The sequence below is a fragment of the Scyliorhinus canicula genome, chromosome 3, assembly GCF_902713615.1.
Source record: "Scyliorhinus canicula chromosome 3, sScyCan1.1, whole genome shotgun sequence".
NCBI classification, from domain to species: domain Eukaryota; kingdom Metazoa; phylum Chordata; class Chondrichthyes; order Carcharhiniformes; family Scyliorhinidae; genus Scyliorhinus; species Scyliorhinus canicula.
In genome coordinates, this window is record NC_052148.1 from 201,675,057 (window position 1) to 201,698,896 (window position 23,840).

The 23,840-nt window shown below is 49.2% G+C and overlaps 1 protein-coding gene across 1 annotated transcript in view; it reads right to left on the reverse strand.

Annotated features, from left to right (window-relative positions):
* LOC119963224 overlaps positions 1 to 23,840 on the reverse strand; it is a 105,684-nt gene that overhangs the window by 51,577 nt on the left and 30,267 nt on the right. Inside the window, exon 2 of the mRNA XM_038792000.1 lies at positions 23,029 to 23,565. Coding sequence (XP_038647928.1) covers positions 23,029 to 23,565 — 537 coding nt within the window. The remainder of the gene's footprint in view (positions 1 to 23,028; positions 23,566 to 23,840) is intronic.

Consider the following 23,840-nt stretch of genomic DNA (forward strand, 5'->3'; position numbering starts at 1 on the left):
GGAAACTGGAAGTGAAGTTGATTAATTTTTTTAGATCCGGTAGTGGGGGACATTCGTGGAGTTGTGTGGCGGGCACACAATGTAGTATCAATTGGTAGTCTGTTATCCGTGGGCGTAAAGATGGCTCAGCGTTAGTGCTGATGACAAAGGTGCTCTCACAGTCTGATCAGTGAGAGGTGAGGGACAGTTTGAATTGCAAATAACATGCAGGGAGAAGAAGGAATAGGGAGACGAGGGTGAAACAACGCACAAACAAAGAAGAGTAATGTGCGTAGAGCACAGATGATGAGGCAGGTTCCATCAGAAATTGTGTACCATGTTTATTGGGAGGCGTCCGATTGTCATCATCTGGGTACCTCAGAATGTTTGTGCTCCACACACCTCAGAACACTGCGCTCTGCAGTTGTTCTTGCAATACCCCCATGGGAGGTTCATCCATGAAATCATCTACCTCCCCTGGTCGCCAGACCCGCAACTGTCGGTTGCTTGTGTTCATTGGGTTCAGGGTTACCGTGTCCTGGAACCTAAATCATTTGGCTACTTTGACCAAACGTGGTCCAGCGTGGCCCCATGTCCAATAGGGGGACTGGGGAGTGTGAGTGGTTGTGGGGCGGTTGCGTTGGGGGTGGGAACTGCTTCGTGAAGGTGGCAATGAGAACTAGTACATCCTTAAATCCATTTCTGCATGATGGGAGTGGGCCGATGTAATCCACATGGTAATTCATCCAGGAACCCTCCACAGGACAGGTGTGTCCTATATGTCCCCTCCTGGCATCACCGTCAGGAATATTCTGGGCACAAATGAGGCAATCCTCAATGTAATGAGTGACATGCTCCTTTCGTTCCGGGCACCAACATAATGATTGTCCGTAGTGATCTCCATGTCCTGGCGTCCGTCATGGGATTGGCATATGAGCTGGTTCCGGAACAGCTGTGTGGTGCGGACCGAAGAGTGGCCCAGGAGTCTCTTCATTAAAGTGCCCACCGAGGTGAGTGTCTCTGGGATGATGGAGGTTATTGGAGACAGCTGCGATGGTAAATTAGTGTGACCCTCCGACTCAGCTCCGGGGTCTCCTGAGTCTCGGGTGGAAGGCGGCCATCCAAGCTGCGCTCTTCGCTGCTCAGTTCATGGGGGGCTCCGGCTGTGGCACTGGTTGGGGGTGGGACACCGGATGCACCCACTCCATCTCCAGTAGCTCCTGCAAGGCACAAGATTGGACCGCGGGCCGGGGGGTGGTGGGGGTGATCGTGTGAGTGGGGGTGGGATTTGTTGAGGGTGGGGGTGGTGTTGTGTGAAGGGCTGGGTGAGGGTGGTGTGGGGTTTGTTTTGGGGTGAGGGTGGGGTAAAGAGTCACCTGTCCCTCCTCCATGGCTTCCAGGTGGGTATTGAGCTGTGCGTTCGTGAAACATGGAGCCGTGCATCTTGCTGCCATCTTGTTGGCTAGGGTGGTGTCTGTGAGGAGTGAAGTGTTTATTTGCAGCTGCAACTTGTCAACCTCCTGAGTGTCAATTGCTAATCCGACGGGTCCAGTACCGTTTCTCATTAGAATCGATTGTGCGCCATGTTGTGACGGTGCCAGACCCTGAACAGTGGCGGAATCTGTCCAGGTGCCTCCTCCTGGTGGCACCTCCTCCTCCCCCGGGGGGCAAGCATGAACAACAATGTTCTCTGATGACTCTTTACCCCACCCTCACCCCAAAACAAACCCCACACCACCCTCACCCAGCTCTTCACACAACACCGCCCCCATGCTCAACAAATCCCACCCCCACTCACACGATCACCCCCACCAACCCCCGGCCTGCAGTCCAATCTTGTGCCTTGCTCCCAGAGCTCCCAGGATGATCAGAGAACTGAAGTGCAAGATGAAGCAGAAATAAGGTGACTAACGTCAGCTAAATAATCAGGTGAGAAACAAGCTGAATGAAGAAAATTCAGAGAGGAATTGATAATAGAAATAAGAACGGTAAAGCGAAACTATGAGAAGAAGCTGGCAGCTAAATTCCCATGGAATCCAAAGACCGTCTATGGGATGTGAATAAGAAGAGGTAGAGTGGAGCTGATTTGTATCAATTAGGGGATTAATGCACGAGAAGGTACATGGCTGAGATACTAAATGGGTGCTTTGCTTCGGTCTTGAACAAGGAAGAAGATGCTGTTGAAGCCATCGTGGAAGAGGAGGCTCTCAAGACACTAGATGAGCTTAAAATTGTTGGAGGAGATATTTGACAGACTGGTTGTACAAAGGTTGATAAATTATCAGGATGCATGAGCTATGATTTTCCAAAGTTCCTTGGATTTGGGAACTGTCCTATCAGATTGGAAGTTTGCAAATGGTAGACTGTTATTCAGGATCAGTAAACAGTGCTCTAGGAGGCCAGGCAGCCTAACATCATACAGACATATGGACACATTAGGAACAGCAGGAGGCCATTGAGCCCCTCCAGCGTGTTCCATCATTCAATAAGATCATGGCTGATCGGATTGGAACCATTTTCTGGAGGACAGAAGCTCACTTTGTTCACGCTTTTAGTTTTCAAATATCTGTCGAAGCCGATACTGAAGGTTTTTAAATTTCTGGCTAACTTTCTCTTTTCTTCTAATCTTTTCCTCCTTATTTGCACCGTTGTAGGGCATGATCTAATGGAATTTGTTCTAAATGTGGGAGGGAGCGGGAATTGGCGGGTGTTTCATGACGGACGATCCAGCGGGACCCTCAACGGTATCTAACATTAATTAGGCCAATTAATGATGCCCCACGGGCTTCACAGGGCAACTGGCTGTCTGCCAGCTGATTCGCCAGAAAGATTGGCACCCAGTGCCGCAAGATGCTCAATGAACTCCATGGTCGCAGGGGTGATTTAGCATCCGCCCCCTGGCACTGCTCCCCGGCTGACCCCCTTACCCCCCACAGCCCTGCGGTTGGCACCGTGCCCCCCAGCACAAAACCACACCTGTGCCCCAACACACCGGAGCACCCACCTGTGCACCCTACCCATCATCAGTAGTGGTGCCCATGCCTGTCCCCGCCCCAGCCCCCGCATACCCCGCAGCCGGCAAGGCATGAAGGGTGCAGCTCACAATGTCCTCTCTCTGTGCTCACAGGAAAAGCTGGCCCATAACAGGCGTAGTTCACTCATGGTTCCACCTGGCGGGAGCTCAGAGTGGCAGCTGTGGACACAGTGGGGGATAGGGCGATCCGTCACGGGGGAGGGGGCGGGGCCTCCAGGACGGACAGGCTTGCGATTGGGGGCCATCGATCGGCGGGTGCACGTGATCCCGGGTGCACCTATATTGTCGGAGCCAGTCTGCGGTGTGGGTCCACCATGTTGCGAGGGACTGCCGCCGCAGGCCGCCGCAGCGCGCAGGCGTGGGCCCGCGGCCGGAAGTGCAGGGCCCCGTATCGGCAGCTGGAGCTACGAGGACTATTCCGGAGCCCTGCTAATCCTCTCAGACTGCCGTTCTGTTACAGTTTTGCTGCCAATAATTGGTTCAAATTAATCCTGCAAAGATTTATTCTCAGTGCCCTGAAATTGGCACCAATTGTTTTTATTCTAGATTGTTTATTATTCTTTCCCAGAGTTTATCTAATTCTTCTTTGTTTTTGTTTTTCCTGTTCCCTGAATGTTGAGGAGACCAGCAAGAAGCATAAAGAGGGCGAGAGCAGTGATTGCTCGATCAGCAGGAATAGATAACGGAGCGGCAGCAGCGAGCGTGAGACCAGCAGCGCGGATAAACGGGTGGTAACAGCAGCGAGATGGAGACTAACATCATCAGAGACCAGGTCCGATGCTTCAGAGCCCACTCACCACAATCACCGAATGAAGACGCTCCACCTCAATGGATTGTTTCCTCAAATTGAACTTGTATTTCATCTAATTTCTTGATCGAGATATAGTTGTATATAGACTAATTTTAAATGTTTACTGATTTCATAGATATACATTATGTAGAACAGAAATTTTAACGTTACGTATTTAATTAAGTTTACTTTTTAATTAGGTTTACTTTTTTGTTTTTACTTAATTAATTAATTGATCGAGTCGAGCTTGTATTAGGAGTGTTGATATTAAATTTAATTTTTACAGATTTAACCCCACACGCCTCGTTGTGTTGTGATGATTGATGTGAATGTTTCTTCCAGCTCCAATCACAGACTCACAGAGAGAGAAAAATGAGAGTGAGAAAGAGAGAGAGAGAGAGAGTGAGAGCGAGGGAGCAAGACTCAAGGCCTCAGGCCCTGTGAATAGAACACTCCGCTCACAGCCTCAACCACAGTGTCCGCTCCCACATGGCCTCTGTTTCAGTGCTCGCTCTGCTCAAAGTCTCACCCACTGTCACTGCTCCCCTCACAGACTCAGACGTTGTGAATGCTCCGCTCACTGCCTCAGCCTCTGTCACCACTCGGCTCAGGGCCACGGCCTCTGTGGCTGCACAGCTCCCATCCCCCATCCCATTACAGAGCCACTCACAGCCTCAGCCTCTGTCACTACACTGTTTGGGGCCTTAGCCTCTGTGACTGCACCACTCACAGCCTTAGTCCCAGAGAACATTCCGAACACAGTACTGTCTTCTCTGAGGCCATCTGGGGTTGAATATAGAGGAACAGAAACGGGTGTGTATGACAGATATCAGGTGGACCACACAATTGAGATTTAGCCTGAATATGGGAGGCTTGGAGCAGAAGCGAGAAAACAAATAAGAGAAGCAAAATCCTGTGGGTGGAGACTGCCAGTTAGCCGGTAAATGAATACAAAATACTTCAATTGGAATATAAAAAGTGACAGGGTGGTAAAAGGAGGATGGAGCTGATTATGGAACTGAAAAGGTGTTTAGACATGAAGGGAGGCTGAATGGTATTGAATGAGTATCTGTCTTTACCACAGAACATGCTGTATTTAAAAATATGGAAAGATGTGTCATTTGAAAATGGAAGTCTGGCAATATCTGGTCTGAGAGAAACATGAGAGGATACAGAGAAATATCCCACGAAGGGTTAATAGCAGCTGCAAAGAGCAGGATTGTAAAATGCAGATTCCTTCTCCCAAACAAACACACAGGATTTTTGTATGAAGCCAGAAACAATGGTTCACACCTTCATTGAAAGTAACTACCTTAGTAAGCATCTGGAAAAGCATGGAAGAAAGTTTCAGTTGAATTAGGTGACGAATGTTTAAAACGGGCAGGTCTTTCAAGTCCTAACCAAGTGGATTTTAGCATACAGCTAAAAGCAATGTTTCACACCTTCACTGAAATTAACTCTCTTAGTAAACAGCTGGAAAGGAAAGGATGAGGTTCAGTTGAATTTGGTGACAATTCTAAGTGTGAAGTTCTGCCGATATCAAGTAAATTAAAAGAAAATTGGAGACTATCAGTCTACGAGAAACATAATTTAAAGTCAAAATCAAAGTCAAAATTATGAGCTGAGGACACAATTAGAAAATAAAACTATAGAAATGACATGAACCAAACCAAAATTCACACCCTTATTGAAACCAAAGCATTTTTGAATATCACAAAGGGACTTTGAACATCACAAAGGAAACAATGTAATCAGAGACCTGAGAGTCACACATACACAATGTCACAAAATTTACAGTGCAGAAGGGGGCCATTCGGCCCATCGAGTCTGCACCGGCTCTTGGAAAGAGCACCCCACCCAAGGTCAACACCTCCACCCTATCCCCACAACCCAGCAACCCCACCCAACACTAAGGGCAATTTTGGACACTAAGGGCAATTTAGCATGGCCAATCCACCTAACCTGCACATCTTTGGACTGTGGGAGGAAACCGGAGCACCCGGAGGAAACCCACGCACACACAGGGAGGATGTGCAGACTCCGCACAGACAGTGACCCAAGCCAGAATCGAACCTGGGACCCTGGAGCTGTGAAGCATTTGTGCTATCCACAATGCTACCGTGCTGCCCAAGAGGTGAGGTTATGTCAAAATGAATACTTAGTTGTATTAGAATGTTTAGATCAAAGATACTTTTTACAATCAAAGTGAAATAAGTTACTTTACAATAAAGTCATAAAAACTTAATAACTGTTAGAAAAAGAATATAAACCTGAAGAAAGGGGACAGCCAGCAGAGCCAGCTCTCACAGCTCGGTACACGGGAAAGATAGGACACAGCAACCGAGCTCACCAGCGACAGCTAAAGAAGACCAGATTTTAAAAAGAAGATTGATTGTCAAGTTGGGCCTGAAGGTCCCTTCAACCAACCAGAAGGATCCAGAAGCAAGATCTTTTTACTTTTCTGCAAAGACAGTGAGTGCATCTTTTTAAAAGAAAAAATATATAATAATAAAATAACTTAAAAGTTTTAACCTGAAACAGTGGTTATTAGCCTACTTTACTTACTTAGCAATGCAGGACCCAGGATATCAATGCTACTAAGGGATAAGTAGGTAAAATTCTTTGGTGAAGGTATGGGTTATACCGGGGGATAACTTGAAAATATAGTTTGACCTGAATAGCATCCACCGAAGCCTGCATCGGAGAGTGAGAATCCCTGTTCACCATTTAGAATAGCAACCCTTTTTTGGTATAGGGGGAATTCTAAGAATAGTGGTGAGTTTTTAACTTCAATGGTGTCCAAGTCACATGAAAAAGGAGATAGACGAGACACCGATGGGTTAAAAATTGGCAGTGAGGTATTTGATAGGCTGATAGGTTTTTGATAGGGAGTGACCAGGAGGCAGACCGTGGGACTGGAGGGCCACCCCATGTGACCGAGGCGATGTGCAGGCATGGACCATCATTGCCACTGCCTGCAAGACAGCCATCTTGCTGCACACCCCACTGAACACCCAGCGTGGCCCATGATTCAGCAGGGTGATATCGGCCATATGGGTGCCCCTCAGGCTGAGCAGGGAACCTTGTGACATATCTACCAGATCATGGCGCACCAGGCACCGCGGGTGATTTGGGGAGGGGACCCGCTGCCAGTGACCATTAAGGTGATGGTTACCCTGAACGTTTACACCACGGGGTCCTTCCAGGCGCCAAGTGGGGACCTGTCCGGGATCTCAAAACCTAGCTGCACAGGTGCATCCATGCCACCACGGAGGCACTATATGCCAGGTCGTCACAATACATCAATTTCAATGCGGACCAAGCCCACCAGGATGCCTGGGCAGCAGGGTTAAGTGCCATCATCGATATGCCCCGGGACAGAGGCATGTCACCCTATGAACACCTGCAGATGAAACGCCGGTCTTCACAAACCAATAGGGGTTCCCTTCGATGAACATGTAGCTGGTGTGCGACCATGAAATGCACATCATGCACAGCTGCGCCCGATACCCGGGCAATCTGCACAACGTCTTCATTCTGACACAACCGGAAGTTCCTGGCCTCTTCGAGGCGCACTCCCAGTTGTGGCATTGGCTCCCGGGTTACCCGCTGTGGTTGTGGCTGCTGCCACCTATTCAGAAGCCATAGACCAGTGTTCTTCAAACTTTTCTTTCGGGGACCCATTTTTACCAACCGGCCAACCATCGGGACCCAACCCGGCCGACATTCGCAACCCATGATGGCCGACCTGCGCGACCCACCATTTTCTCTTATCTTGTTTGCTGCTGACAAAAATGGAGGAAATGGTTTTGTGTCCCTTTGGACCACGTACTCACTCCTCCAATGCAACCTGTTGGATGAAGGTGAAGCCTTCTGCTGTCGGAAAGTCTGATTTTTATGCTTAACTCCTGAAGCGAAACTTGAACCTGAACCCTCAGAGATTTGTTTTAGGATTGATATTATTTTTCCATTCTTTGAATGGGACATAGTTGTCACCTATAGAAAGAGAAAGGTTAACTGAAAAAGTAATGAAATCAAAATGTAAACTAGTTACGTCATGTCTGGGAGTCTCATCAATTAAAATTGAGTTCTTACATGGACTCTGGCTTATTGAAACTGAAATTAATGCACATTTTGTTCCTTAACACAATTGAATCATAAGAGTATTTTTCGGTTCTGTGTCCCATAGAGCAAATTTGACAACGTATTTCTTTAATGCTGGTGCAAATTATCTGTCCCACATCTCACTCCCACTCCTCCCCCAAGAATGTTTCTGATTGTGAAATGTTTGGAACTGCAGTCAATACAGTGAAGTGTTTATTTCTGAAAAACAAATTGAAAAGTAATCCACATAGTTATGTTTAATAGCATTGTGACAGTGCAAAACCTGTTTGATTCTGGCTGTTGAAGTAAACGGACTGCTGGGGACACGCCAGCTCCTCCTGGCCCCCATTGTGTTAGCTGCCAGCTTGCTCTGGGACTGCCTGTGCCAGCAAAAACTACATATTAAAAGCACGGTGGGTGTCTTATTTGTATAAAATAAAAGATTCCTACGTTTCGCAGATGTATTAGCCCTTGCTTATCTGCAGAGATCCTCTCCAACAGCTCTTGGAACATGCGAGTTAAATTGGCAACAAACAGGAGCCCAATGCCAAGATAAGTGTGAGTACACTGCTCTTATTTTAACCTCTGACCTTTCCTGTCTTTGTTGCATGCTAGAAGGTTGTAATCAGGGTCTTTGTGATGATGTCAGATAAATCTCAGCTGCAATTTCTAACCCTACAGTTGAGGAAGCTGCCAGCACTGTCTGTCTGCTCACCCATTTGTGTGATGGATAAAAGGACAACAGATAGTTGCAGAATTATATGCTAGCATGAATGAGTGCCTTCGAATACGGAAGGAAGAAAATTGGTGGAAAATTCCTTTCAATAGAATGAAAATCAAAGCCACTCTGCCTCGACACCAACCACCCAATTCCTGATGGGCAGCAAGGTGGCACAGTGGTTAGCACTGCTGCCTCACGGCACTGAGGTCACAGGTTCGATCCCGTGTTTGTGTGGGTTTCGCCCCCACAACCCAAAGATGTGCAGGGTAGGTGGATTGGCCATGCTAAATTGCCCCTTAATTGGAAAAAATGAATTGAGTACTCTAAATTTATTTTAAAAATGAAAACAATGTATTCCTGATACATGTTTCAGGTTGGCAAAGCTTTCTGACAGCAACGTGATTCATAAAATTACCCTTGAAGTGCCCATCTTCAAATAAGGATCCTATGAGGAACAGTGGAGAACCTTCCAAGCGATTTTTCACAGTGCTCAGCAAAGGTTTATACCAACAAAAAGGAAGGACGGTAGAAAGAGGGAAAATCGACCGTGGATATCTAAGGAAATAAGGGAGAGTATCAAATTGAAGGAAAAAGCATATAGTAAAGTGGCAAAGATTGCTGGGAGATTAGAGGACTGGGAAATCTTTAGGGGGCAACAGAAAGCTACTAAAAAAGCTATAAAGAAGAGTAAGATAGAGTATGAGAGTAAACTTACTCAGAATATAAAAACCGACAGTAAAAGTTTTTACAAATATATAAGACAGAAAAGAGTGGCTAAGGTAAATATTGGTCCTTTAGAGGATGATAAGAGAGATTTAATAATGGGAAATGAGGAAATGGCTGAGGAACTGAACATGTTTTTTGGGTCGGTCTTCACAGTGGAAGACACAAATAACATGCCAGCGACTGATAGAAATGAGGCTATGACAGGCGAGGACCTTGAGAGTATTGTTATCACTAAGGAGGGAGTGATGGGCAAGCTAATGGGGCTAAAGGTAGACAAGTCTCCTGGCCCTGATGGAATGCATCCCAGAGTGCTAAAAGAGATGGCTAGGGAAATTGCAAATGCACTAGTGATAATTTACCGAAATTCACTAGACTCTGGGGTGGTCCCGGTGGATTGGAAATTAGCAAAGGTGACGCCACTGTTTAAAAAAGGAGGTAGGCAGAAAGCAGGAAATTATAGGCCAGTGAGCTTAACTTCGGTAGTAGGGAAGATGCTGGAATCTATCATCAAGGAAGAAATTGCGAGGCATCTGGATAGAAATTGTCCCATTGGGCAGACACAGCATGGGTTCGTAAAGGGCAGGTCATGCCTAACTAATTTAGTGGAATTTTTTGAGGACATTACCAGTGCAGTAGATAACGGGGAGCCGATGGATGTGGTATATCTGGATTTCCAGAAAGCCTTTGACAAGGTGCCACACAAAAGGTTGCTGCATAAGATAAAGATGCATGGCATTAAGGGTAAAGTAGTAGCATGGATAGAGGATTGGTTAATTAATAGAAAGCAAAGAGTTGGGATAAATGGGTGTTTCTCTGGTTGGCAATCAGTAGCTAGTGGTGTCCCTCAGGGATCCGTGTTGGACCCACAATTGTTCACAATTTACATAGATGATTTGGAGTTGGGGACCAAGGGCAAAGTGTCCAAGTTTGCAGATGACACTAAGATGAGTGGTAAAGCGAAAAGTGCAGAGGATACTGGAAGTCTGCAGAGGGATTTTGATAGGTTAAGTGAATGGGCTAGGGTCTGGCAGATGGAATACAATGTTGACAAATGTGAGGTTATCCATTTTGGTAGGAATAACAGCAAACGGGATTATTATTTAAACGATAAAATATTAAAGCATGCCGTTGTTCAGAGAGACTTGGGTGTGCTAGTGTATGAGTCACAGAAGGTTGGTTTACAAGTGCAACAGGTGATTAAGAAGGCAAATGGAATTTTGTCCTTCATTGCTAGAGGGATGGAGTTTAAGACTAGGGAGGTTATGTTGCAATTGTATAAGGTGTTAGTGCGGCCACACCTGGAGTATTGTGTTCAGTTTTGGTCTCCTTACTTGAGAAAGGACGTACTGGCGCTGGAGGGTGTGCAGAGGAGATTCACTAGGTTAATCCCAGAGCTGAAGGGGTTGGATTATGAGGAGACTGGGACTGTACTCATTGGAATTTAGAAGGATGAGGGGGGATCTTATAGAAACATTTAAAATTATGAAGGGAATAGATAGGATAGATGCGGGCAGGTTGTTTCCACTGGCGGGTGACAGCAGAACTAGGGGACATAGCCTCAAAATAAGGGGAAGTAGATTTAGGACTGAGTTTAGGAGGAACTTCTTCACCCAAAGGGTTGTGAATCTATGGAATTCCTTGCCCAGTGAAGCAGTTGAGGCTCCTTCATTACATGTTTTCAAGGTAAAGATAGATAGTTTTTTGAAGAGTAAAGGGATTAAGGGTTATGGTGTTCGGGCCGGAAAGCGGAGCTGAGTCCACAAAAGATCAGCCATGATCTCATTGAATGGCGGAGCAGGTTCGAGGGGCCAGATGGCCTACTCCTGCTCCTAGTTCTTATATTCTTATGTTCTTATGTTCTTATGTCAGCCCTGTAGGTAAACAAAATGTTTTATGCTCAAATGGTTTAAATAGTAAGATGCTAAGCCATTTACTTGGGAACATTGGAAAAAACCTTAATATCCTTGCAGTTTCATAGAAACATAGAAAATAGAAACCGGAGGAGGCCATTCAGCCCTTCGAGCCTCCTCCACCATTCATTATAATCATTGCTGATCATCAAGTTGAATACCCTGATCCCACCTTCCTCCCCCCAAATTCCTTAATCCCTTTCTGAATTATTTCTGAATCTACCCTCTAGAATCCTGTTAGAATTTTGTAAGCTTCTATGAGATCTCCTCTCACTCTTCTAAACTCCAATGAATATCATAATCATTGGGCAGCACGGTAGCATGGTGGTTAGCACAGTTGCTTCACAGCTCCAGGGTCCCAGGTTCGATTCCCGGCTTGGGTCACTGTCTGTGCGGAGTCTGCACGTTCTCCCGTGTGTGCGTGGGTTTCCTACGGGTGCTCCGGTTTCCTCCCACAGTCCAAATATGTGTGGGTTATGTGGATTGGCCATGATAAATTGCCCTTAGTGTCCAAAAAGGTTAATTGGGGTGACTGGGTGATGTACCATCGATTGTACGCGAGGCGAGTGATTTACCAAAGTCTGGCTTTAATTGACTAGAACACAGCTCTGCGATCGTCTACAGTGGAAAGGGACGATCGTCAGGCGTCTGAGCATTTATACCTCGTTAATAGAGGCATGGTTAACTCAGCCTCTCGGCCAATCGGTCGAGAGGCACATGACCGACCAGGGCCAATGGTAAGCCGACGTTCTGGCCCAATGGCAGACGAGTATGCAGATCATATCACCACATCGGGTTAAGGGGATGGGGTGGAAGAAGTGTGTGTTTGAGCGGCGTGCTCTTTCCATGGGCCGGTGCAGACTCGATGGGCCCAATGGCCTCCTTCTGCACTGTAAATTCTATGAAATCTATGATCATCCTAACCGACTCTCCTCATATGACAGTCTCATCCCCGGAATCAGCCTGGTAGCCTTCTCTGCACCCCCTCCATAGCAAGAACATCCTTCCTCAGGTAAGGATACCAAAACTGCACACAATACTCCAGGTGTGGCCTCACCAATGCCCTGTCCAATTGCTGTAAAGCATCCCTATCCCTGTACTCAATTCCTCCCGCAATGAAGGCCTCATTTCCTGCCTGCTGTTTCATATTGGTAATCTAGGCACAGTTAATTTCTTTACTTGTTTCGTGAACAATTTCCATACTCTGAGGTAGTCATGGTTACAAGTAACTATGTATGAATACGTTGGGAGATGATTAATGCAAACTGATGAATTTATAATACCTAATTTGTGGAATAAGTTAGTGATCTTTGTGTTCTATTTTTAAAAAGAGGGACATAACAGTGAGTGACTAGACTGGTATCTGACCTGGGTTATAAATCAAGCCCGGGCTGATGGGATGAACCCTCTTTGTTGGTCAGCATTGGAAAAATTTAATCAAAGTCAGAACTCTCGCTGAACCTTCTCTACTCTATTGGCTTTCTACTTTACTAAATGCTCAGTGTTGGCCCAATTCCTTCATGCTCAGTAAATTCGTGTCTGAATGAAGACAGAATTCAAATCTCAATTGAGACTAGGAGCATTGCTGGGTGTCTGCTTTTTAAACTGGTCATTATCAATTCTCCAATGACATTCGGAACATTTAAGAGAAAAATGCTTTGGAAGTGGGCACTGTGAGGTGAGAACATTAATCGTAATGGAACCAATGGTACTGTACTAATTCAACTCAAGAAGGGGCAGGGCAAAGCTAGAGGGTAGCAATATACGGTAGCTACCAAGAAATCGATTGGAGAATTCAGAAGATTACCAAGAGATTGGTGGGAATGTGGACTCTTGTTACCATGGGAGCAAATAGAATTGTTGCATTTAAGGGGAAGCATGTGTGGTAGTCACCACTAGCAGTATTATATGTATTACGGTAAGATACGTATAATAGTGGTACATGGGTAAACCCCTGCCTGCTGGCTCCACCCAGTAGGTGGCGTATAAATGTGTGTGCCCGCCGGTGCTGCAGCCATTCTGGTAGCAGCTACAGGAGGCACAACATCTTTGCTCAATAAAGCTTCGATTATTCCACTACTCTCATCTTTGTGGTAATTGATAGTGCATCAATTTGTTGAGCAAAAATTTTTAAAAAGACGGGTCTTCGCATCAAGCCTGATCGCCTGCAGGTGGGCCCTCAAGCAGCCAGCGCTACATCCGCCTTTGACCACTGGCTAGCTTGCTTTGAAAGCTACCTCCGAACATCCGCTGAGGAACCCTCGGACGTGCAGAAGCTCCAAGTCCTTTATTCACGGCTGAGCCCTGACATTTTTCCTCTCATCCGGGATGCGCCCACTTACTCCGAAGCGATGGAGCTCCTGAAGGGACATTACGTTCGGCCAGTCGACCAACTATACGTCAGGCACCTCCTGTCAACGAGACAGCAACTCTCCGGTGAGTCCCTAGAAATTTCTGGCGTGCCCTGCACATCCTGGGGAGGAACTGTGACTGCCGGGCAGTTTCGGCAGTCCAGCACACAGAACTTTTAATCCGAGACGCATTTGTTACGGGCATGAGGTCTGCGTACGTTCGCCAGCACCTACTGGAAGGGGGTACGCTTGATCTTGCGGGAACTAGGCAGCTCGCGAAGTCATTAGAAGTGGCCTCCTGTGACATCCAGTCATACGCCCCCGACATGGCATCGTGGGGCCCACCAGCTGCCGACTCCAGCTCACCGCAAGCCTGCGCCGCGTGGCAGCCAGCCAACCCTGGGGGGCCCAAGTGCTATTTCTGCGGCAGAACAAATACCCCCGGCAGAGCTGCCCGGCGCGGAGTGCCACCTTCAACGGATGTGGAAAGAAGGGACACTTTGTTTCTGTTTGCCAGGCCCGGTCGGTGACCGCTGTTTCCAGGCCCGGCATTCCTACACCCTCCACGTGTGACCCAGGGGCGCCGCCATTTCCCTCCTCGCAAGCCACATGCGGCCCGTGAGTGCCGCCATCTTCTTCTCCGCAGGCCACGCGGGCGCCGCCATTTTTGATGTTGCCCGCCATGTGCGCCTCGTGGCCGCTGCCATCTTCGGCGCCATTTTGGCCGGCGTTGCAGGACGCCTGCTCGTCTGGCCGTTCATCGCCTGTCGCTACCTCCACCACCGCTGACCGGTCCGGGACCTCCCAGCATCTGCCGCAGCTCACCTAGATCACCCTGGATCAGTCCCGGCCCCGCAACCCCGGGACCGCGACGACGATGGTGAAAATCGCTGGGCACGAGATAACTTGCCTTTTTGACTCCGGGAGCAAGAGAGCTTCATCTACCCCATGACAGTAAGGCGCTGCTCCCTCGCGGTACACCCCATTACCCAGAAAATCTCCCTGGCCTCCGGATCCCATTCCGTGGAAATCCGGGGGTACTGCATCGCGACCCTCACCGTCCAAGGCGTAGAGTTTAGCAGCTTCCGGCTCTACGTCCTCCCCCACCTCTGCGCTGCCCTGTTACTCGGCCTGGACTTCCAGTGCCACCTCCAAAGCTTAACTTTAAAATTCGGCAGACCCGTACCCACCCTCAACGTCTGCGGCCTCACGACCCTTAAGGTCGATCCACCTTCCTTGTTTGCGAACCTCACCCTGGATTGCAAACCCGTCGCCACCAGGAGCAGACGGTACAGTGCCCAGGACAGGACCTTCATCAGATTGGAGGTCCAACAACTTCTGCGGGAGGGGGTCATTGAGGCCAGCAACAGCCCCTGGAGAGCTCAAGTGGTAGTCGTAAAGACTGGGGAGAAGCACAGGATGGTCACTGATTACAGTCAAACCATCAATCGGTACACACAGCTCGACGTGTACCCCCTCCCACGCATATATGACATGGTCAATCCGATTGCGCAGTATCGGGTCTTTTCCACAGTGGATCTGAAGTCCGCCTACCACCCGCTCCCCAACCGCCTGGAGGACCGCCAATACACTGCGTTCAAAGCAGATGGCCACCTCTATCACTTCGTTAAGGTTCCCTTCGACATCACTAATGGGGTCTCGGCCGGAGGCCCCAGAGGAGGGATTGCTGGGGGAGAGGCGTAGCCTTCAGGCCAGATTTGACCTACTGACGACCAGAAAGGCGGAAGCCCAGTGGAGGAAAGCACAGGGGGCGGTGTATGAACACGGGGAGAAGGCGAGCAGGATGCTGGCGCACCAGCTCCGGAAGCGAGATGCAGCCAGGGAGATTGGGGGAGTGACGGATAAGGCTGGGAAGGTGGTGCGGAGGGGGGTAGATGTCAATGGGGTCTTAAGGGACTTCTATGGGGAACTGTACCCGGTGGAGGGGGGTGGAATGGGGCGCTTCTTGGACAAGTTGCGATTCCCGAGGGTGGAAGAGGAGCAGGTGGAGGGACTAGGGGCGCCGATCGAGCTGGAGGAGGTGGTCAAAGGGATATGGAGCATGCAGTCGGGGAAGGCGCCGGGGCCGGACGGGTTTCCGGCTGAATTCTATAAAAAGTATTTGGACCTGCTGGGCCCCCTGTTGGTCCGGACCTTTAACGAGGCAAGGGAGGGGGGGGCTCTGCCCCCAACTATGTCACGGACGCGGATTTCCTTGATCCTGAAGCGGGACAAGGACCCTCTGCAGTGTGGATCATATGGGCCGATTTCGCTGCTGAACGCCGATGCTAAGCTGCTGGCAAAGATCCTGGCCACTAGAATAGAGGATTGTGTGCCTGGGGTCATACATGAGGACCAGACGGGGTTTGTGAAGGGAAGGCAGCTGAACACAAACGTGCGAAGGCTCCTCAACGTCATTATGATGCCCGCTGTGGAAGGGGAGGCGGAGATAGTGGTGGCATTAGACGCGGAGAAGGCATTCGATAGGGTTGAGTGGGAGTATTTGTGGGAGGTGTTGGAGAGGTTTGGGTTTGGGGAGGGGTTTATCCGATGGGTGAGGCTGCTCTACGAGGCCCCGATGGCGAGTGTAGCCACAAATAGGAGGAGGTCGGAGTACTTTTGGCTGCATCGGGGGACGGGACAGGGGTGCCCCCTGTCCCCCTTGCTCTTCGCGTTGGCGATTGAGCCCCTGGCCATGGCATTGATGGAGTCAGGGAACTGGAGGGGCCTGGTGCGGGGTGGGGAGGAGCATCGAGTGTCGCTGTATGTGGACGACCTGTTGCTGTATGTGGCGGACCCGGTGGGGGGGGATGCCGGAGGTGATGAGGATTCTTAGGGAATTCGGGGGTTTCTCGGGGTATAAGCTGAACCTGGGCAAGAGTGAGGTGTTTGTGGTGCATCCGGGGGATCAAGAGGAGGGGATTGGTAGGCTCCCATTGAAGCAGGCAGGGAAGAGCTTCAGGTACCTAGGGGTCCAGATGGCGGGGAGCTGGGGGGCCCTGCACAAGCTCAACCTCACAAGATTGGTGGAGCAGATGGAGGAGGAGTTTAAGAGATGGGATATGTTACCGCCGTCACTGGCGGGGAGGGTGCAGTCCGTCAAGATGACGGTGCTCCCGAGGTTTTTGTTCCTGTTCCAGTGCCTACCCATCCTTATCCCGAAGGCCTTTTTGAGGAGGGTCAACAGCAGTATCACGAGATTTGTGTGGGCGCATGGGACTCCGAGGGTTCGAAGAGTGTTCCTGGAACGATGCAGGGACAGGGGGGGGGCTGGCGTTGCCCAACCTCTGCGGGTACTACTGGGCGGCCAATGCAGCGATGGCGCGTAAGTGGGTAATGGACGAGGAGGGGGCAGCGTGGAAGAGGATGGAGGCGCCGTCTTGTGTGGGCACGAGCCTGGAAGAGCTAGTAACGGCGCCGTTGCCGCTCCCTCCAACGAGGTATACCACGAGCCCGGTGGTGGCGGCTTCCCTCAAAATTTGGGGGCAATGGAGACTGCACAGGGGAGAAATGGGGGGCTCGATGGAGGCCCCGATACGGGGGAACCATCGGTTCGTCCCAGGGAGCATCGATGCCGGATTTCTGGGCTGGCACAGGGCAGGGGTCAGGAGGTTGAGGGACCTGTTCGTGGGTGGGGATGTTCGCGAGCTTGGGGGAGTTAGAGGGGAAGTTTGGGCTCCTTCTGGGGAACATGTTTAGGTACATCCAGGTGAGAGCGTTTGCCAGGCAGCAGGTAGAGGGGTTCCCCTTGCTGCCCCCACGAGGGGTGCGGGATAGGGTGCTCTTGGGGGTGTGGGTTGGAGGAGGGAGGATCTCGGACATATACCGGGTAATGCAGGAGGTAGACGAGGCCCCGGTGGAGGAACTGAAGAGGAAATGGGAAGAGGAGCGGGGGGGAGGAGATTGAGGAGGGGACGTGGGCGGATGCCCTGGGGAGAGTGAATTCCTCCTCTTCCTGTGCGAGGCTTAGCCTCATACAGTTCAAGGTGCTGCATAGGGCCCACATGACTGGGACAAGGATGAGTAGGTTTTTCGGGGGTGAGGACAGGTGTGCTAGGTGCTCAGGGAGCCCAGCGAACCACGCCCATATGTTTTGGGCGTGCCCAGCGCTGGGGGAGTTTTGGAAGGGAGTAGCAAAGACGGTGTCGAGGGTGGTGGGACCCAGGGTTGAACCAGGCTGGGGACTCACAATTTTTGGGGTTGCAGTGGAGCCGGGAGTGCAGGAGGCGATAGAGGCCGTGTCCTGGCCTTTACGTCCCTAGTAGCCCGGCGGAGGATCTTGCTCCAATGGAAGGATGCGAGGCCCCCAAGCGTGGAGGCCTGGATCTCGGATATGGCGGGGTTCATTAAATTGGAGAGGGTGAAATTTGCCCTGAGGGGATCAGTACAAGGGTTTTTCAGGTGGTGGCAGGCGTTTCTGGACTTCCTGGCGGAACGGTAGGGAAATAGGCCGACAGCAGCAGCAACCGGGGGGGGGGGGGGGGGGGGGGGAAGGATTGGGGGGAGGGAGAACTGTGCACATGGACTTGTGGATGGTGCTATCTCTCTCTCTTTTTTGTTTCTTTTCCTTTTTTCTTTCTTTCTCTTTGTTTTGGTTCCCTCCTTTTGTTTGAAGTTGCTCTTGAAGCTGGGGGGGGGGGGGGGTATTGTTCATGGGGTGTTACCGCGGTTGTATGTTAATAGAGTTAAGATGTTTATATTTTGTATTTTCTAAAAATTTCAATAAAAATTATTTTTTAAAAAAACTATTGGGGTCTCGGTCTTCCAACGGGAGATGGACTGAATGGTGGACAGGTACGGGCTGCGGGCCACATTCCCGTACCTAGATAACGTCACCATCTGCGGCCACGATCAGCAGGACCACGATGCTAACCTCCTAAAATTCCTCCATACCATCAAACTCCTTAATCTCACATGCAATAAGGAGAAATGTGTGTTCCGCACCAACCGCTTAGCCATCCTTGGCTATGTCGTGGAAAATGGAGTTCTACGGCCCGACCCAGACCACATGTGGCCCCTCATGGAACTCGCCTCCCCCACTTCCCCAAGGCCCTGAAACGATGCCTGGAGTTTTTCTCCTATTACGCCCAGTGGGTCCCTAATTATGCGGACAAGGCCCGCCCACTCATTCAGTCCACAGTTTTTCCCCTGACGGCTGAGGCCCGCCAGGCCTTCAACCGCATCAAGGCAGACATCGCCAAGGCCACGATACACGGGGTCGATGAGTCCCTCCCCTTTCAGGTCAAGAGCGATGCATCGGACGTAGCTCTGGCCGCCATCCTCAACCAGGCGGGCAGACCCATGGCATTCTTTTCCCGCACCCTCCATGCCTCCGAAATTCGGCACTTCTCTGTCGAAAAGGAGGCCCAAGCCTCTGTGGAAGCTGCGTGACATTGGAGGTATTACCTGGCCGGCAGGGGATTCACTCTCCTCACTGACCAATGGTGGGTTGCCTTCATGTTCAATAACACACAGCGGGGCAAGATCAAAAACGACAAGGTCTTGAGGTGGAGGATCGAGCTCTCCACCTATAATTACGAGATTTTGTATCGCCCGGGGAAGCTCAACGATTGATGCCCTATCCCGCGGTACGTGTGCCAGCGCACAAGTGAACCGACTCCGGGCTCTCCACTATGACCTCTGCCACCTGGTGGTCTCCCAGATCTTCCATTTCATCAAGGCCCGCAACCTGCCCTACTCCATTGAGGAGGTCAGGGCTGTCACCAGAGACTGTCAGGTCTGCGCAGAGTGCAAGCCGCACTTCTACCGGCCAGACAGAGCGCACCTGGTGAAGGCCTCCCGCCCCTTTGAACGCCTCAGCATGAACTTCAAAGGGCCCCTCCTCTCCACCGACCGCAACACATACTTCCTGAACGTGATTGATGAGTACTCCTGATTCCCTTTCACCATCCCATGCCCCGATATGACTGCTGTCACGGTCATTAAAGCCCTGCACAGCACCTTCACTCTGTTCGGCTTCCCCACCAATGTCCACAGTGATCGGGGATCCTCTTTCATGAGCGATGAGCTGCATCAGTTCCTGCTCAGCAAGGGCATCGCTTCGAGCAGGACCCCCAGGGCTACAACCTACAACCCCCGGAGAAACGTGCAGGTGGAGAGGGAGAACAGGACAGTCTGGAAGGCCATCCTGCTGGCCCTGAGGTCTAAAAGTCTCCGGGTCTCCCGCTGGCAGGAGGTCCTCCACGATACGCTCCACTCCATCTGATCACTCTTCAGCATTGCGACTAACAAGACCCCACATGAACGTCACTTTTCCTTCCTCAGGAAGTCCACCTCCGGGGTCTCGCTCCCAACATGGCTGACAGTTCCTGGACCCGTCCTCCTTCGCAAGCATGTGCGGACCAATAAGTCAGACCTTTTGGTCGAAAGGGTCCACCTCCTACACGTCAACCCGCAGTACGCCTACGGGTGCCAGAACACAGTCTCCCTCTGGGACCTGGCACCCGCTGGATCCCCACCCACGGCCCCCGACCCGACACCGTCCCCCCCCGGTTGACTCATTTACCCCTGCGCCTCTCGCCCTCCCCCGAAGCGAACTTCATCGCAGCCCCCGCCCCAGGAGGATCCGTCCTCCCACTGGTTGCACTCAGGGGTGACGAAGAGGAGGACAACACACCCCCGGAGTCACAGGTGACCAAGTCGGCGTCCACATCACCACCAGGACTGAGGCAATCACAGAGGAGGGTCAAGGCCCCTGACAGACTGAACTTGTAATTTTTTTTCCACCACCCCGCCGGACTCTTTTTTTAACAGGGGTTGAATGTGGTAGTCACCACTAGCCGGATTATATGTATTACGGTAAGACACGTATAAGAGAGGTACATGGGTAAATCGCTGCCTGCTGGCTCCGCCCAGTAGGCGGCGTATAAATGTGTGTGCTCCCCATACAGCAGCCATTCTGGTTCCAGCTACAGGAGGCACAACATCTTTGCTCAATAAAGCCTCGATTATTCCACTACTCTTGTCTTTGTGGTAATTGATAGTGCATCAGGATGTTAAACATAGGAGGGAGAATGAAATAAGGGTTGTGGTGTTGGAGTGAGATGAAGAAAGGTGGGAGAATGCTCGAGTGGAACCTAAATGCTGGCATGGACTGGTTAAACTAAGTGACCTGTATCTATGGTATCGATTCTATGTAATTCTGTAAAAATTGTTTCTGTTAAACATAGGGAGAGGATAACAAGCTTGGGAATAACTAGCACTGCAGTTTTTAAAGCAATTAGGAGCACACTTTTTATATGCTGCAAGATAGTTGCAGGATTTAGGGCCTATTCAGATCAGTCATTGGGATGAATTCTCCGGCTCTCCAGCCGTGTTTCTTGGCAGTGTGCCGCCACTGGCATTGGGATTCTCTGTTCCAGCCACCGGTCAATGGGATTTCCCATTGTAGCCACCCCACGCCACCCTCACCTGCGGGCGAGGGTCCGCTGTTGGCAGAACGGAGAATCCCATCGGCAGAGAATTCACTTCATTGACTTTTTAACGAATGGTTTCTAAAATTTATAGTCCCATTTATACATGGAATTGTGTCTTCTTAGGGGCTGGAGAATATAATGACCAAATACAGTTCTTGGTCTACTGGTTGCTCAGAAGTGAGTCCTTTGAATCTTCAAGAGTTTTCATGTCATCGGATTGTAGGACGGGAAAGAGATATAGATTGAAAACTGGAGAGAATTATTTTCAGCATTCAAGATCAAAAAGCTGCATTTGGCGAACTGTGGATATTGTTAGTTAAAACCATGGGCAGCACGGTGGCACAGTGGTTAGCATTGCTGCCTACGGTGCTGAAGACTCGGGTTCGAATCCCAGCCCTGGGTCACTGTCTGTGTGGAGTTTGCATGTTCTCCCTGTGCCTGCGTGGGTTTCACCCCCACAACCCAAAGATGTTCAGATTGGCCACGCTGAATTGCCCCTTAATTGGAAAAAAATAATTGGATACGCTAAATTTATTTAAAAAATTTTTTTTTTAATTGTTAGTTAAAACCTTTCTTAATAAATGATGATCTGGGACAGATTGATTGCTCCAGGTGCCTCTTCATGAAGAGCTTGTTAGATATTTCATTCTCAATCCCTTTGAGAACTTTCCGTAATGCATTATTTTCTTCTGACTGCTCTAAAGAATTGTGAATTGTGTAATATTTAATGAGTGTTGTATACTCTCTGACTGGGTATAAACAACTGCATCCTCAGAGATTTGAAAAACAAAATCTTAACAACAGTTCCCATTACAACACGTTAGTCTTTCAACTATTATTGAACGTTATATACCCCTGATTTTAACCCTTTGAGCCCGACAAGAGTAGGATGTGCTGGGGCTAAAATCCTCGTGGAGGTCTACTCACCTGATCCTTGCTGACCTTGTGCACATGCCATTTTAAAAAGCATTTACTGGCCAACCAGAAAATGCCTTGCTTCAGGCAAGTGAGGACTCGTTGGAATTCAACAGTCAAGATCTGTTGATGTCATTCAGACTTCAGCACATTTTAACAAGAGCTATGTTGGTGTCCAGTGCCGGCCTCATTAGAAATATCAGGCATAAAGTTGCAGGCCCAGAAGAGGGCCACAAAAGTGAGCAATGTATTATTTTTATTTGCTTTGGTAGGGCATCATTTTGGGTCCCACAGTCAATTTGGAGCCCAAGGCTTCCCTTCCCAGGCTGTGATCAAATACCTCCTGCCATACATCCAAATCCAGGGGCCATTACAACAGGTTCTGAGCCAAAGCCTTTTGCTGCATCCACTCGCTGAGCTCACCATTGATGCTGGTTTTGCGTAGAAAGTGGCTCTGGAACATTTAAATGAACCCCAAAAATTAAAATGGCCTGTACCTTGGTGAACCTCATACTATTGGCCCCTCACTCATCATTGCCTCCTGGTTAAAATTTGGGTTTGGTTGTGTGCTCCTCGGGCACTGTAGCTAAAAAGGAAAAACTAGCGTGTGCATAATGTATCAAGACTTCAATTTAAAAAAAGCTTGTTCAAACAAATAGGTAAATCAAAATGTGATTGTTTTGTTTGTTCATTGAATGGGTCTCCCCTGAAATTGCTTGCAGGTGGAGCATGTGAAGGGAGCGATGGGAGTAAAGTTGCATCTCCCCTGCTCCACAACTTGGGGGTAATTTTAACCAAACCCGCTGGCCTCGGAACTGATGGGGTCAGATCAGTTGCCTGTTCTCGCTGCCTAGGTTTACTTTCCATCAACATCAAAGAACAGTAAAATCAGCTCTTTCCATTGCGCCTTTTGCCAAACTCAGAACAACACTCCTCAACAGCACTTCATTGTGTACAGGTCAACTATTTGGTTGCCTTTCTGTTAATGCTTCTTTTAAATACAACACTATTTTGTACTAAACTTGTTTACGCAAATCAATGGAACAAAACATTGTTGCTTACGTTGTTTTTTCCCGTGAGTATGATTTATCAGGAAGGCAATCAGTAAACCAATTAGGACAAGACCCAGAATTGGAAGCACAATCATCCAAATGACTTTGTTGTTCCCCGAGGGTGCCTTTGAAATAGTGTTCGGAGCTGGTGAAGAGATCCACAGGTATGTAGGATTCTTCGATCTGTTCCTCAGGTGCTCATTGGTGGCATTGATACTTATAGCATTTTCTTTGTGGACATCATCCAGAATCTTTGTTGCCGGCGTATTTTGGGAATTCTCCACTCTGTTCCTCAGGTATTCATTGGTGGCATTGATACTTGTAGCATTTTCTATATGGCCATCGTCTAGAATCTTTGTTGCTGGCGTATTTGGGGAAATTGTTGGTGACGCTTGTTTACTTTCTCGCAATGTGAGGCAGTTGTTGGTACAGAGATCATGATGTGTGATTGCCGTAGATAATGGAATAAATGGGCCATTTTCAGTGTGAGCTGACTGGGTTGCATGAATCATTGATGTGGTTGTTTCATTTTTTTGTGTTGAATAACCTGTTGAAATGAATCAGAGCATTAAAAGCCAATTTAGTTTGCTTTATGTAGGAACCTAATGCAAGTCTCAACTCCTCCAAAGAATGTGAGACTTGTTTTGCCATTCTCTTTTTATCTTCCCACTTCAAAACTATTGGGGGAGGGGGGTGGGGTTGTGGAGAGTGGGTGGGCAAAATCCGAATCATTCCTGAAACCTTGGATATACCCCTCTTAGATACACCCCTCATAGTGCAGGTGCTCACTATTCCCATACAAAAATAGGAACCGCCCCCTAA